Below are 14,516 nucleotides of genomic sequence, written 5' to 3'. Positions count from 1 at the left end.
TAGTCTATTGTACATACTAATAACATAAATATTTCAAATCAGAGGAAAACATGTTTTTACTGGTATGGAAGCGTTTCTTCTGAAGTGTCCATTAAATGACCGGTGTGTGCTTTCGGCAGTATTTGTTGGTTGTTCCTTGACGCAGAGTTTGGTGATCAGTCATAGTTTTGGATATTATGTTCAGTCATATTTTATCCATTTATGTTGTGTCATCAGAGCGCTTCTTGAGGACCCACTGCATTATTCATTGTCTTAACTATGAAACTGTGTCAGTGCTTTCAGACGAGTAATCGAGATTAATCACATCCAAAATAAACGTTTTTGTTTACATATTACATGTGTGTGTGCTGTGTATATTTGTAATGTGTGTATATATAAATAGACACACATGCATGTATACATTTCAGGAAAGTGTTATGTTTATATCTTATATTTATATATAAATACATGTAAATATTTTCAAAATATATGCTGTATGTGTGGGTATTTATATATATATATATACATAATATACACAACACACACATATGTAAACAGAAGGTTTTATATAGGGAGTGATTACTCGTTTGACCGCACTATTAAACACTTGGCCAGGTTTACAGATTGCACAGGTGAGATGTTTGGAGCCTTTAGATGCATGCCTCAGTTTCATTATTTGTTCAGCATTTTTAGTTAATAGTTTGTTGTTTCTTTATTTTAAAGAGAAAATGTTTGAACCAAAGTTCACTTGTGGCAGCTTGCAGCACACAATCAAATGAAAAAAAAAAAGATTATTTGTTTGTACATGTATTATAACTCTCAAAGCCTGTAATCTGAAGCTATGCATTATGTTTTTATGTAAATGTCATGTATAAATAAAAACATGTAAACGAGTGTTACTATGGAACTAATGCCTTGAGCTTATGTTTCCGGAAGACAGTATGAGTTGAGGGTGGCAACTTCCGTTTCTGGGTTCACTCATCTGTCACATTACATCAACCTCCCCTAAATTATTTATTTTGTTGTTCTCGTTATTTAACGGACAATTTGAGTTTATTACAAAAACTATTAATATGGCACTGCAGTGAAACTCCTCGAGCGTGAGATGAAATGACAACGTCAACACTGCAGGTGAGTCTACATTAGCTTTAGCTCATCATCCTTATTTACACATGTTACTAAACAAATTAACTAATGACTTATCGTTCAGAATTCACACTCGTCAAGGGCGTTTGTTTATCATTGTAAACCTGATAGAAATCAGTAGAGAGGTAACTGTCTTTGACAAGCGACCATGTAAACAAACCTGACTTCAGTTTCATATTCATTTGAGATTGGATATCAGGACTAAACGACAATTTTTCAGAGATGTCAGTCGAAATGTTTTTTTAAGTATGTCGTGTTTTCATGAAGTCATTTTTTAAAAGGCTGCTGTGGATTTATTTATTACTTGCAAGCCTGTTTATCTGGCAGGATACAACTTCATGACAGTGAATCAAATGTACTCACAGTTGCTGAATAAAAATAAGTTTAATTCTATTTATTTGGAATTCACTCCGAAAATAAAATAATATGTATCCATAGCCAAGCTTTTGACAGGAGTCTGACAGAGCGTGACTCCGTTTATAATATTAATTTGAATATACAAAGATAATACAATTTAAGTTGTGCCAAATATTTTGGACCTGACCCACATTGAGCAGTGTTTACTGAGTAATGCATTATTTTCTACAGGGGGTTAAAAATTATAAACAAATAATATTTAAACTAGCAATTTATCTTGTTTCCCTCATTCAAAACACCTTTTCATCCTCAAAATGAATACCCTTACTTTGCAGCTGTTATGAGTTGATTAGCGTGTCACCATATTCTGATTAGTTGAGATTTGAACTGGTGGGATTTTGTTAAATGTGAGCCAAAATCATCACAATTAAACGAACCAAAGACTTGAACTACTTCAGTCTGTGTGCATCTAATTTATTTAATACACAAGTTTCACAATTTGAGTTGAATTATTGAAATAAATAAACTCTTCCTCGACATTCTGGTTTATTGAGAAACACCTGTAGACCGTTGTGATTTTGGAAAAGATCAACACAAATACCATCTGGTTTTCAACCAGTTTATATTTAATGACTTTTGCATCTTTACATATCACATCTGTTCAGGGCATTCAATAACCAAAAAGATAATATACCAATATATTCAAAAATGATTGTTTGTTTGTGGGGTGTAGACACAACAATTTTATTTTAATAAACTTACAATATTTCTTTACAGAATGAAGCTGCAACCTTTCCAGAGGTCTTTTTAGAGCTCGACTTTTGCTTGAAATATTAGCTGGACAATGTCATTTTGAACACTTTTCATGGAAAATTTGACAAAAAAAAGAAATATATTTGATTTTATAAATAATATTGATCCACAGACCTCTATGTTGAGTTGACCTGGAATGAGCACTTATTAAACCCTATAGTAGTCTGTCAGTTCATAGAGTAACTGTCATGTTCAGAAAGCGATTGAGCTGGTCACTAAAGCCACAGAGGAGGACAAGGCCAAGAACTACGAGGAGGCGCTGAGGCTCTACCAGCACGCTGTGGAGTACTTCCTGCACGCCATCAAACGTGAGTGAACTTCCTCTGCTGCATGCTGCTCCAAATGAACCCGGCTTACTTTCTGAACTTCTTATTCTACTAAGTGCATTGGACAAAACGTTTGTCTTTTCAATTTTTCTGTCTCTGCCTCTGAGCCGAATTTTTTGTTTGGCTGATGTCACCGAGGCCTTGCAGTGTTAAATAGCAAATAACGAGAGATTTGAAAAAGAAGTGTTTTTCAGAAGAACTGGCTTTGCATTGAAATCCACTGCAGACTTTATCCTAAAGTCATGAACTGTGTGTTCATGGGGATTTATTTGTTTTATGAAAGTTTGTCACCTTTACTTATTTATATAGCACTTTTAGCAACACAAATTGTGTCAAAGTAGCTTTACAGTATTACATGCAAGTCGTGTAAATGTAAAAAAATTATTATGAAAGATTTGAAGACGCACCTTTGATCCTTTGGTTTCTCAGATGAAGCGCACAGTAACAAGGCGAAGGAAAGCATCCGTGGGAAGTGTGTGCAGTATCTGGACAGAGCCGAGAAACTCAAGGAATACTTGAAGAACAAGGACAAACAGGGCAAGAAACCAGTGAAGGAAGCACAGAGCAATGACAAGTACTCTATCAGCTCGTGTTTGTTCTGCTGGATGGTGTTGATGAATCAAGTGCATTGCTCATAGTGAAAAACTGTGTGTGTGTGTGTGTGTGTGTGTGCAGAAGTGACAGTGATAGTGAGGGAGAAAATCCTGAAAGAAAGAAGCTCCAGGAGCATCTGATGGGTGAGTCTGTGTGTCTTCGCTTGTGTTAAAGCGAAGGAACACCCAGCTGGCATCCGTCGTGCTGAGGAGGTGTTGGTTGATGATTTCAGGGGCGATTGTGATGGAGAAGCCCAATGTGAGGTGGAGTGATGTGGCCGGACTGGAGGGGGCAAAAGAAGCCCTGAAAGAGGCGGTCATTCTGCCCATCAAATTCCCTCACCTGTTCACCGGTCAGACCCTTTATACTCAGTCATCTCACACTTACTAGTGCGCAGTGATTTGAGAGATTAATGTTAGTGAGAGATGATTCATGTTTTGCTATCCCCTAGCTTGTGTTATCTGACAAATATCAATTATATTATTCATTAGAATCTGTTTATATGATACAATATATATATACAGTTGTGGCCAAAGGTTTTGAGAATTACATAAATATTGGAAATTGGAAAAGTTGCTGCTTAAGTTTTTATAATAGCAATTTGCATATACTCCAGAATGTTATGAAGAGTGATCAGATGAATTGCATAGTCCTTCTTTGCCATGAAAATTAACTTAATCCCAAAAAACCTTTCCACTGCATTTCATTGCTGTCATTAAAGGACCTGCTGAGATCATTTCAGTAATCGTCTTGTTAACTCAGGTGAGGATGTTGACGATCACAAGGCTGGAGATCATTATGTCAGGCTGATTGGGTTAGAATGGCAGACTTTGTCATGATTCTGCCTTCGTGTCCTGATTTTCCTGGTCTTGGGGCAGGATCATGACCGGCCCATGTTTTATGTGCAAGCACATGGCCATTTGTTTGGGCCATGTGCTTGCGTTGTCTTGTCACCTTACCCCGCCCCCTTGTCATCTCGTAATGATTTGATTGTTGCTTTCACCTGTGTCACCTGTTCCTGATTAGTTTGCTCCCCATTTAATCTCCTCATGTTCTCTGTCCTGTGTCGGTACATTGTCTAACCTTGAGCTGTCCGTGAGTAAGCCTGTTGAGAGTCTTGTCAAAATAGTAGTTTGTTCCTGTTTCTGTTGTAGTCTAGTTTGTCAAGTGTTAGTCTAGTTTAGTCATCCTTCGTCTGTCTAGCCCTTGTTTTGCCCCCTCGTGGGTTTTGTTTTTCCTGTTATTTGTTCAATAAACTGTGTTGCTGTGACAACTGTCTGCAATTGAGTTCATCCCTCCACCACCCACCCTGACAGACTTGACATGTTAAAAGGAGGGTGATGCTTGAAATCATTGTTCTTCCATTGTTAACCATGGTGACCTGCAAAGAAACGCGTGCAGCCATCATTGCGTTGCATAAAAATGGCTTCACAGGCAAGGATATTGTGGCTACTAAGATTGCACCTAAATCAACAATTTATAGGATCATCAAGAACTTCAAGGAAAGAAGTTCAATTCTTGTAAAGAAGGCTTCAGGGCGTCCAAGAAAGTCTAGCAAGTGCCAGGATCGTCTCCTAAAGAGGATTCAGCGGGATCGGAGTGCCACCAGTGCAGAGCTTGCTCAGGAATGGCAGCAGGCAGGTGTGAGCACATCTGCACGCACAGTGAGGACAAGACTTCTGGAAGATGGCCAGGTGTCAAGAAGGGCAGCAAAGAAGCCACTTCTCTCCAAAAAAAACATCAGGGACAGATTGATCTTCTGCAGAAAGTATAATGAATGGACTGCTGAGGACTGGGGCAAAGTCATATTCTCCGATGAAGCCCCTTTCCGATTGTTTGGGGCATCTGGAAAAAGGCTTGTCCAGAGAAGAAAAGGTGAGCGCTACCATCAGTCCTGTGTCATGCCAACAGTAAAGCATCCTGACACCATTCATGTGTGGGGTTGCTTCTCATCCAAGGGAGTGGGCTCACTCACAATTCTGCCAAAAAACACAGCCATGAATAAAGAATGGTACCAAAACACCCTCCAACAGCAACTTCTTCCAACAATCCAACAACAGTTTGCACCGTGACATAAGGCAAAAGTGATAACTAAGTGGCTCGGGGACCAGAATGTTGAAATTTTGGGTCCATGGCCTGGAAACTCCCCAGATCTTAATCCCATTGAGAGCTTGTGGTCAATCCTCAAGAGGCGGGTGGACAAACAAAAACCCACTAATTCTGACAAACTCCAAGAAGTGATTATGAAAGAATGGGTTGCTATCAGTCAGGATTTGGCCCAGAAGTTGATTGAGAGCATGCCCAGCCGAATTGCAGAGGTCCTGAAAAAGAAGGACCAACACTGCAAATACTGACTCTTTGCATAAATGTCATGTAATTGTCGATAAAAGCCTTTGAAACGTATGAAGTGCTTGTAATTATATTTCAGTACATCACAGAAACAACATAAACAAAGATCTAAAAGCAGTTTAGCAGCAAACTTTTTGAAAACTAATAATTATGTAATTCTCAAAACTTTTGGCCACGATTGTATATAAGATATTCAGCTTTGGGCACATCCCTAGTTAACACACTATTGTTCAAAAGTTTGAGGTCAGTAAGGTTTTTAATTGAAAGAAATTAAAGTTAATTAAGTGACAGTATTTAAAAAAAAATTATATACATGCATACATATACACAAATACATAAATAAACACTGTATTTAAGTAAATAAATAAATGCAGTTTTTTTTTTATTCTATTCATTGACAAATCCTGATATGATATAATATAATAATTAGTATATATATATATTAAATTGATTTCTGAAGGATCATGTGACACTGAGTAATGATCCTGAAAATTCAGCTTCGAACACAGCAATGAATTGCTTTTGAAGAAGTTGTTTATTAAATTACATGAAATGGCTATTTTTACTCTGTTTTTGATCAAGTAAATGTAGCCTTTGTGAGGATAAGACACTTCTTTCCTGTCAGAAACAGAACAGCTGTCCTTGACCCCAAGCTTTTGAATGGAAGTGCACGTTCTTAGACAAAATGATGACAGAAAGATTTGTAGTAATCTGTTATTTATTTAAAGAATATGTAAAAATATTGCTCTTGATATCCACATTTTTAGCTCTTTATTTTAATGAATCAAGATCCTATATGATATACGCTTTGAGAGACTGCAGTGTTTGTTTGTGCTGTGATGCAGGCAAGCGCACTCCATGGAGGGGCATCCTTCTGTTCGGGCCCCCCGGCACAGGAAAGTCTTATCTGGCCAAAGCTGTGGCCACCGAGGCCAATAACTCCACCTTCTTCTCCGTGTCGTCCTCGGACCTGGTGTCGAAGTGGCTGGGCGAGAGTGAGAAGTGAGTGTGTGCTCCCTGTGCTGGCTGTCAGTCTGCGTGAGGTGATGGATTGTGTTTGAACTGTCTTCCAGACTGGTGACGAATCTGTTCGACCTGGCTCGCCAGCACAAGCCCTCCATCATCTTCATAGACGAGGTGGACTCTCTCTGTGGATCCAGAAACGAGAACGAGAGCGAAGCCGCTCGCAGGATCAAGACAGAGTTCCTGGTGCAGATGCAGGGTGAGAAACACTTTCTGAATAAACCACATCCTGCTGAATAAAGGATGCTTCTCTGTCCTTGCACACATGAGCCTTAACTTATTTACATTACAATTCAGTTTGAAAGTCAAAACGCTTCGATTAGGGTTGTCTAATGGGAAAAACCCCAAGAAAACTTATACAAATTTATTTTAAAACTTTAATATTAAATATTCATTCATTATTATTATTATTATTTATAATATAATAATGTATTTATTTATAAAAAAAGCTAACACTAGCTTCTTTAATCTTTTTGTATTCTATCTATTTGTCTTTTTATTTATTATACAGACAAGCAAAAAAGGCCTCTAACACTAGCTTGCTCTATTTTTTTCTGTTCTAGCTGTTTTCTTTCTATTTATTATATAATAATAATAAAAAAAACCTTGCGTATCATTGCTCTTTTGTTGTTTTTGATTGCTTCTACTGTCCTCATCTGTAAGTCGCTTTGGAGAAAAGCATCTGCTGAATGAATAAATGTAATGTAATATATTTATATTGATGGGATTTGTCAAAAATTAAACGCAAGTTAACATGAACTAACACTGAAAAATACATCTAGAGCATGTATTAATCTTATTTAATGTTATTTTCAGCATTTACAGAGACATTATTAAAATCAGAAGGTGTTTCTTTTAATATTATTTAATGGACCTGAGCTTACATGGACTAACAATCAACAGTTATATTTTTATTAAAAAACAATAACAAATTCTGTAACATGTATTTACTGTAACTTCATAAATACTTTAACAAATTTCTTGTCCATTGGTAGGTAATGTTAGTTAACACATTAACTAAAGTTAACCAATGAATCCTTATTGTAAAGTGTTAAAAGAAATTCTCTGCCTAATAAAATAAGAAAACCTAAATTATTATATACATTTAAGGGAAATACTTGATGTCACTTGACATTTTTAGAAGTCATTCATTTACATCAAGAAAATGGTTAAAAAGACCGAAACATTAACATTTTAAGTACATTCTAGAAGATTAAAACATGAGGTAACATTATTTCACAGTGTCCTTGCTACACATGCACTTACTGTAGTAATAACAGTAAATTATGCATAATTTTAAGCAGCTAACCCTAAACCAATCACTAACCATAAGAGTAAGTACATGTAGTTAATTAATATTACTCCGTACTTAAATCTATAATTACGCCGTAACAAAGGTTATACTTCATTTTAAGGTGTCCTGGTTACAGTGTAATACATTTAAGATTAATATGAGTAATATTAATAATAATAAGTAATATTATTTAACTACATGCACTTACTATGTGGTCAGTATTAGGGTTACTTGCATGTAATAAATAGTAATTTATTGTTATTATAATAGTAAGTAGATGTAACGTTTGTAACAAGCACACCTGAAAACGAAGTGTAACCAGAAATGAATGGACCCCCATACAAGCTCTTCTGTCGTGGGACTGTCTCTCTTCCGCAGGTGTTGGGAATAACAACGATGGGGTATTAGTGCTCGGTGCTACTAACATTCCTTGGGTGCTTGATGCTGCTATTCGCAGAAGGTCAGTCTGATAAACGCTTTCAAAGTAGAGAAGTGCTCCTGTTTCAGCTCCAGTCTTTAATCTGTGAAGTCCTCCTGCTGGTCGTGCAGGTTTGAGAAGCGCATCTACATCCCGCTCCCCGAGGAGCCGGCCAGAGCGGCCATGTTTCGCTTACACCTGGGAAACACGCCTCACAGCCTGAGCGAGGCAGACCTGCGTCAGCTGGCCCGCAACACAGACGGATACTCCGGAGCCGATATCAGCATCATCGTGCGAGACGCTCTCATGCAGCCTGTGAGGAAAGTGCAGTCCGCCACACACTTCAGAAAGGTACCGAAGGAAGCACGGTTTTAAACATGAGCCTTAACATGACTTATTTATGTCTGGATCTACTTTTGAGAATATTTATAGTGTAATAGTATAATGTTTAAATTAATTTGTGATATTCAACATCTACCAACTTACCAGGACATTATTAAAATTTATAAAGTTGTTTCTGTTAATGTTATTTAATGGACCTGAGCTTACATGGGCTGACAATGAACGGGTATATTTTTATTAACTAACACTAATACCCCTCAGAGGACCTCAGATGATGCTAACCCTGAAACAACAAACAGAACTAACAAATATTGCTACAAGTGTGAATGCATCATATAATAACTGCTGTTAATAATGTTCATCGTCTGGCTGACTACGTCTTATACATTTATCTGAAAAATCCTGTCATATGCACACAAACTGACAGTCAACACTTACAAGCCTCTACTAAATATTGTAGAAACGTAATTTTCTGTAAAGTTGCTTTGTATCGTAAAAAGCGCAATACAAATAAACAAATAAACTGTAACAAATGTATTGTTCAGTGGTAGTTAATGTTAGTTAACACATTAACTGAAGTCTACCAATGAAACCTTTTCGTAAAGTGTTTAATAAAAAATCTCTACCTTGAAAAACATGTTTGAAAAGATGTTGTACATGTGTATGGGACAGTACATTGTTGGACACAATAACAGCAGTGAATTGTTTGTTTGGATACAGTTCAATGAGTCAAATAAAATTTTTTAAATTAAAGTTTTTCTTTAAAGGGGTCATATGACGATGCTTAAAATAAGATTATTTGGTGTAATGCAATGTGTTTATGTGGTTTAAGGTTTTAAAACCACATTATTTTCCACATACTTTACACTATTGTTTCTTCTCTAAGCTCCGCCTTTCTGAGACGTTTCGATTTTAACAAAGCTCACCGCTCTGAAAGCGAGGTGTGCTCTGATTGGCCAGCTATCCAGTGCTTTGTGATTGGCCGGATGGAAATGTTATGCCCTTTACCATATTTGGAAACACACAGCGTCTAATAAGCAGTGTTGGGGAGTAACTAGTTACATGTAACGGCGTTACGTAATTTAATTACAAAATTATTGTAACTGTAATTAGTTACAGTTACTAAGAAAAAATGAGTAATTAATTACAGTTACTTATAAAATTTTTAACGATTACAAAGGGGATTACATTTGAATATTAACACACATCCACATACAGATTTAACTGATTTCTTTCCCAAATTGCACTGACTATTCTGAGACATACGCCCTATTAATTTCCGGGATGCGGAAACACAGTCTGGTTTGTAGAATCCAGTCATAAAAACGAAATGCCTAACGCGGACGGAATATGCCACATTTTGGATGACTAAATCAAAAGTAGGTCAGTACACTTGAATCAAAACATGACATCGACTAGTGTCTGTGAATATTAAGCCCCAAAAATGCAATATATGACTCCTGCACGTTCTGCTGTCTGTGGAAATCAGGCGCGGACTGGACACCGGGAGAACCGGGACAACTCCCGGTGGCCTGGCAGCCGATTTTGCCCCACTATTTAATATAATTATTGTATAATTGCCTGCCGAATGTACTAAAGCGATCATTTGCGAATCCGCCATTTGATAATTAAATCTCTAATAAGTCATGAATTGTTAGTCATGACTCGCGCGCTCTCCGCGCCTTCGCCAAACGGTTCAGTCTGGATCAGACTCAGAGTAATCAATACCAGAGAGAGAGAGAGAGAGAGGGAGAGAGAGAGAGAAAGAGAGAGGGGGAGAGAGAGAGAGAGAGAGAGAGAGAGAGAGAGAAGAGAATAGAGAGAGAGAGAGAGAGAAAGGGGGAGAGAGAATAGAGAGAGAGAGAGAGAGAGAGAGAGAGAGAGGGAGAGAGAGAGAGAGAGAAAAAAGCCTTTGATTCGGTATGGCACAATGGACTTTTTCTAAAACTGATTCAGAGCGGAATAGGAGGAAAGACATATGACATCATAAAGGACATATACAACGGGAACAAATGCTGTGTCAAGATCAACGACAGACGGACTGATTATTTCAGTCAGAACAAAGGAGTGCATCAAGGCTGTAGCCTCAGCCCGACTCTGTTTAATATCTATATTAATGAACTGGCATCAGCACTTGAGAAGTCCCCTTGCCCTGGTCTGACCCTCGAGGGCAGAGAAATCAAATGTCTCCTGTACGCTGACGATCTTCTGCTCTTGTCACCTCATGAAGAGGGGCTACACCAAAGCCTCTCGCTTTTAGAAGATTTACAGTAGAGACTGGGCCTTACCAATAAACATGGAGAAATCCAAAATTATCATCTTTCAGAAAAAACCTCGGCTTACTGACAAAAAATATAGTTTCACAATCGGGGGAACACTTCTTAATCATGTGACGTGTTATAATTATTTGGGTCTCACTATCTCAGCTTCTGGTCAGTTTGACCTGGCAATAAAACATCTGACTGATAAGGCACGCAGGGCTTATTACACTATTAGAAAATCTTTGTTCAAATTCAACCCACCTATTAAATTATGGCTAAAAATCTTCGACAGCATCATCAAACCCATTCTTCTATACGGTTGTGAGATCTGGGGCCCCAAATTTAAATTAAACTACACATCGTGGGATAAAAGACTCACTGAAATGTTCCACCTGGAGTTCTGCAAGAACATCCTGGGACTTCACAGAAACGCCCCTAGTCTCGGCTGCAGGGCAGAACTGGGCAGATTCCCTCTTCTAGCAGAGATCCAGAAGAGAACAGCCAAGTTCTGGTTCCATCTATCAGACACACGGACAGATGATTACCATCACTGCGCTCTTATGTACAGGACAGGACACCCAGAGAGTGACCCCACGCACTATTTAGTGGAAAAACACCAACTCAGCTCAACCATTCAATTAAGACACGCAAAAGTTAAAGAAATTGTAAAACTAACCCAGGAAGAATACATCTATGATTGGCAGGTCAAAGTAGAACAAATTAACAAATTAAAATACTTCTATAGATTAAAGACTGGCTATCAATTGGCACCTTACTTGATCAAAATTAAAGACGATAGTAAGAGAAAGCTCCTGACGAAGTATCGTCTGAGTGATCACCGTCTGTGTGTGGAGACGGGCCGACACAAACACAGCTGGAGAGAGAGAGAGCTCCGACTGTGTCCTCACTGCACAGAGAGTGTGTGTGTGTGTGTGTGTGTGTGTGTGGAGACGGGCCGACACAAACACAGCTGGAGAGAGAGAGAGTGTGTGTGTGTGTGTGTGTGTGTGTGTGTGTGTGTGTGGAGACGGGCCGACACAAACACAGCTGGAGAGAGAGAGAGTGTGTGTGTGTGTGTGTGTGTGTGTGTGTGGAGACGGGCCGACACAAACACAGCTGGAGAGAGAGAGTGTGTGTGTGTGTGTGTGTGTGTGTGTGTGTGTGTGTGTGTGGAGACGGGCCGACACAAACACAGCTGGAGAGAGAGAGAGTGTGTGTGTGTGTGTGTGTGTGTGTGTGTGTGTGTGGAGACGGGCCGACACAAACACAGCTGGAGAGAGAGAGTGTGTGTGTGTGTGTGTGTGTGTGTGTGTGTGGAGACGGGCCGACACAAACACAGCTGGAGAGAGAGAGTGTGTGTGTGTGTGTGTGTGTGTGTGTGTGGAGACGGGCCGACACAAACACAGCTGGAGAGAGAGAGTGTGTGTGTGTGTGTGTGTGTGTGTGTGTGTGTGGAGACGGGCCGACACAAACACAGCTGGAGAGAGAGAGTGTGTGTGTGTGTGTGTGTGTGTGTGTGTGTGTGTGTGTGTGTGGAGACGGGCCGACACAAACACAGCTGGAGAGAGAGAGTGTGTGTGTGTGTGTGTGTGTGTGTGTGGAGACGGGCCGACACAAACACAGCTGGAGAGAGAGAGTGTGTGTGTGTGTGTGTGTGTGGAGACGGGCCGACACAAACACAGCTGGAGAGAGAGAGAGTGTGTGTGTGTGTGTGTGTGTGTGTGGAGACGGGCCGACACAAACACAGCTGGAGAGAGAGAGAGTGTGTGTGTGTGTGTGTGTGTGTGTGTGTGTGTGGAGACGGGCCGACACAAACACAGCTGGAGAGAGAGAGTGTGTGTGTGTGTGTGTGTGTGTGTGTGTGTGTGTGTGTGTGTGTGTGTGTGTGTGTGTGTGTGTGGAGACGGGCCGACACAAACACAGCTGGAGAGAGAGAGTGTGTGTGTGTGTGTGTGTGTGTGTGTGTGTGTGTGTGGAGACGGGTCGACACAAACACAGCTGGAGAGAGAGAGTGTGTGTGTGTGTGTGTGTGTGTGTGTGTGTGTGTGGAGACGGGCCGACACAAACACAGCTGGAGAGAGAGAGAGTGTGTGTGTGTGTGTGTGTGTGTGTGTGTGGAGACTGGCCGACACAAACACAGCTGGAGAGAGAGAGAGAGTGTGTGTGTGTGTGTGTGTGTGTGTGTGTGTGTGTGGAGACGGGCCGACACAAACACAGCTGGAGAGAGAGAGAGAGTGTGTGTGTGTGTGTGTGTGTGTGTGTGTGTGGAGACAGGCCGACACAAACACAGCTGGAGAGAGAGAGTGTGTGTGTGTGTGTGTGTGTGTGTGTGGAGACGGGCCGACACAAACACAGCTGGAGAGAGAGAGTGTGTGTGTGTGTGTGTGTGTGTGTGTGTGTGTGTGTGTGTGTGTGTGTGTGTGTGTGTGTGGAGACGGGCCGACACAAACACAGCTGGAGAGAGAGAGTGTGTGTGTGTGTGTGTGTGTGTGTGTGTGTGTGTGTGTGTGTGTGTGTGTGTGGAGACGGGCCGACACAAACACAGCTGGAGAGAGAGAGTGTGTGTGTGTGTGTGTGTGTGTGTGTGTGTGGAGACGGGCCGACACAAACACAGCTGGAGAGAGAGAGTGTGTGTGTGTGTGTGTGTGTGTGTGTGTGTGTGTGTGTGGAGACGGGCCGACACAAACACAGCTGGAGAGAGAGAGTGTGTGTGTGTGTGTGTGTGTGTGTGTGTGTGTGTGGAGACGGGCCGACACAAACACAGCTGGAGAGAGAGAGTGTGTGTGTGTGTGTGTGTGTGTGTGTGTGTGGAGACGGGCCGACACAAACACAGCTGGAGAGAGTGTGTGTGTGTGTGTGTGTGTGTGGAGACGGGCCGACACAAACACAGCTGGAGAGAGAGAGTGTGTGTGTGTGTGTGTGTGTGTGTGTGGAGACGGGCCGACACAAACACAGCTGGAGAGAGAGAGTGTGTGTGTGTGTGTGTGTGTGTGTGTGTGTGTGGAGACGGGCCGACACAAACACAGCTGGAGAGAGAGAGAGTGTGTGTGTGTGGTGTGTGTGTGGAGACGGGCCGACACAAACACAGCTGGAGAGAGAGAGAGCTCCGACTGTGTCCTCACTGCACAGAGAGACTCGTAGAGGACGAGCTGCACTTCCTCACACACTGCAGCAAATATGAACACATTAGAGACAACTACTTTACCCAAATAGCTCAAATTCTGCCAGAATTCAGGCAAGCAAGCGACATTGACAAACTCAGTTATATTTTGGGAGAGAAAGAGAAGTGTGTCCAGCTCGCAGCGCAGTATGTGTCCTCCTGTCACATCATGAGGGACAAAAACTAAACTCCTGTACTTAAGCAATGCTCTCTGTAAATATTTACCCTGTATTCACTTTTTTTGTTTATTTATTTATTTATTTATTTTGTGTGTTATGTGATTATATATGTACAATATGGACATGAATAGGTTTTTTTTTTATTTTTTTTTTTAACTATTATTATTATTTATTTATTTATTTTATTATTATTATTTTTTTTTATCTACATATCTATATATCTGTATAACTTGTTTACTGTTTATTGCTTTGGCAACATTGTGCTGTTTCACAGT

At 40.3% G+C, this 14,516-nt stretch overlaps 1 protein-coding gene across 1 annotated transcript in view; it reads left to right on the top strand.

The window, feature by feature from the left end:
* The first annotated feature begins 932 nt into the window (after positions 1-932).
* LOC132125083 (vacuolar protein sorting-associated protein 4A-like) overlaps positions 933-14,516 on the top strand; it is a 22,163-nt gene continuing 8,579 nt past the window's right edge. The window contains exons 1-9 of the mRNA XM_059536305.1: positions 933-1,110; positions 2,492-2,603; positions 3,051-3,195; positions 3,297-3,358; positions 3,448-3,567; positions 6,410-6,566; positions 6,638-6,786; positions 8,260-8,341; positions 8,431-8,650. Coding sequence (XP_059392288.1) covers positions 1,090-1,110; positions 2,492-2,603; positions 3,051-3,195; positions 3,297-3,358; positions 3,448-3,567; positions 6,410-6,566; positions 6,638-6,786; positions 8,260-8,341; positions 8,431-8,650 — 1,068 coding nt within the window. The 5' untranslated portion in view covers positions 933-1,089. The remainder of the gene's footprint in view (positions 1,111-2,491; positions 2,604-3,050; positions 3,196-3,296; positions 3,359-3,447; positions 3,568-6,409; positions 6,567-6,637; positions 6,787-8,259; positions 8,342-8,430; positions 8,651-14,516) is intronic.

This window comes from Carassius carassius, chromosome 43 (assembly GCF_963082965.1).
Source record: "Carassius carassius chromosome 43, fCarCar2.1, whole genome shotgun sequence".
NCBI lineage: Eukaryota > Metazoa > Chordata > Actinopteri > Cypriniformes > Cyprinidae > Carassius > Carassius carassius.
The sequence above is the reverse complement of the archived record's forward strand: the minus strand, read 5'-3'. Positions and strand labels throughout refer to the sequence as shown.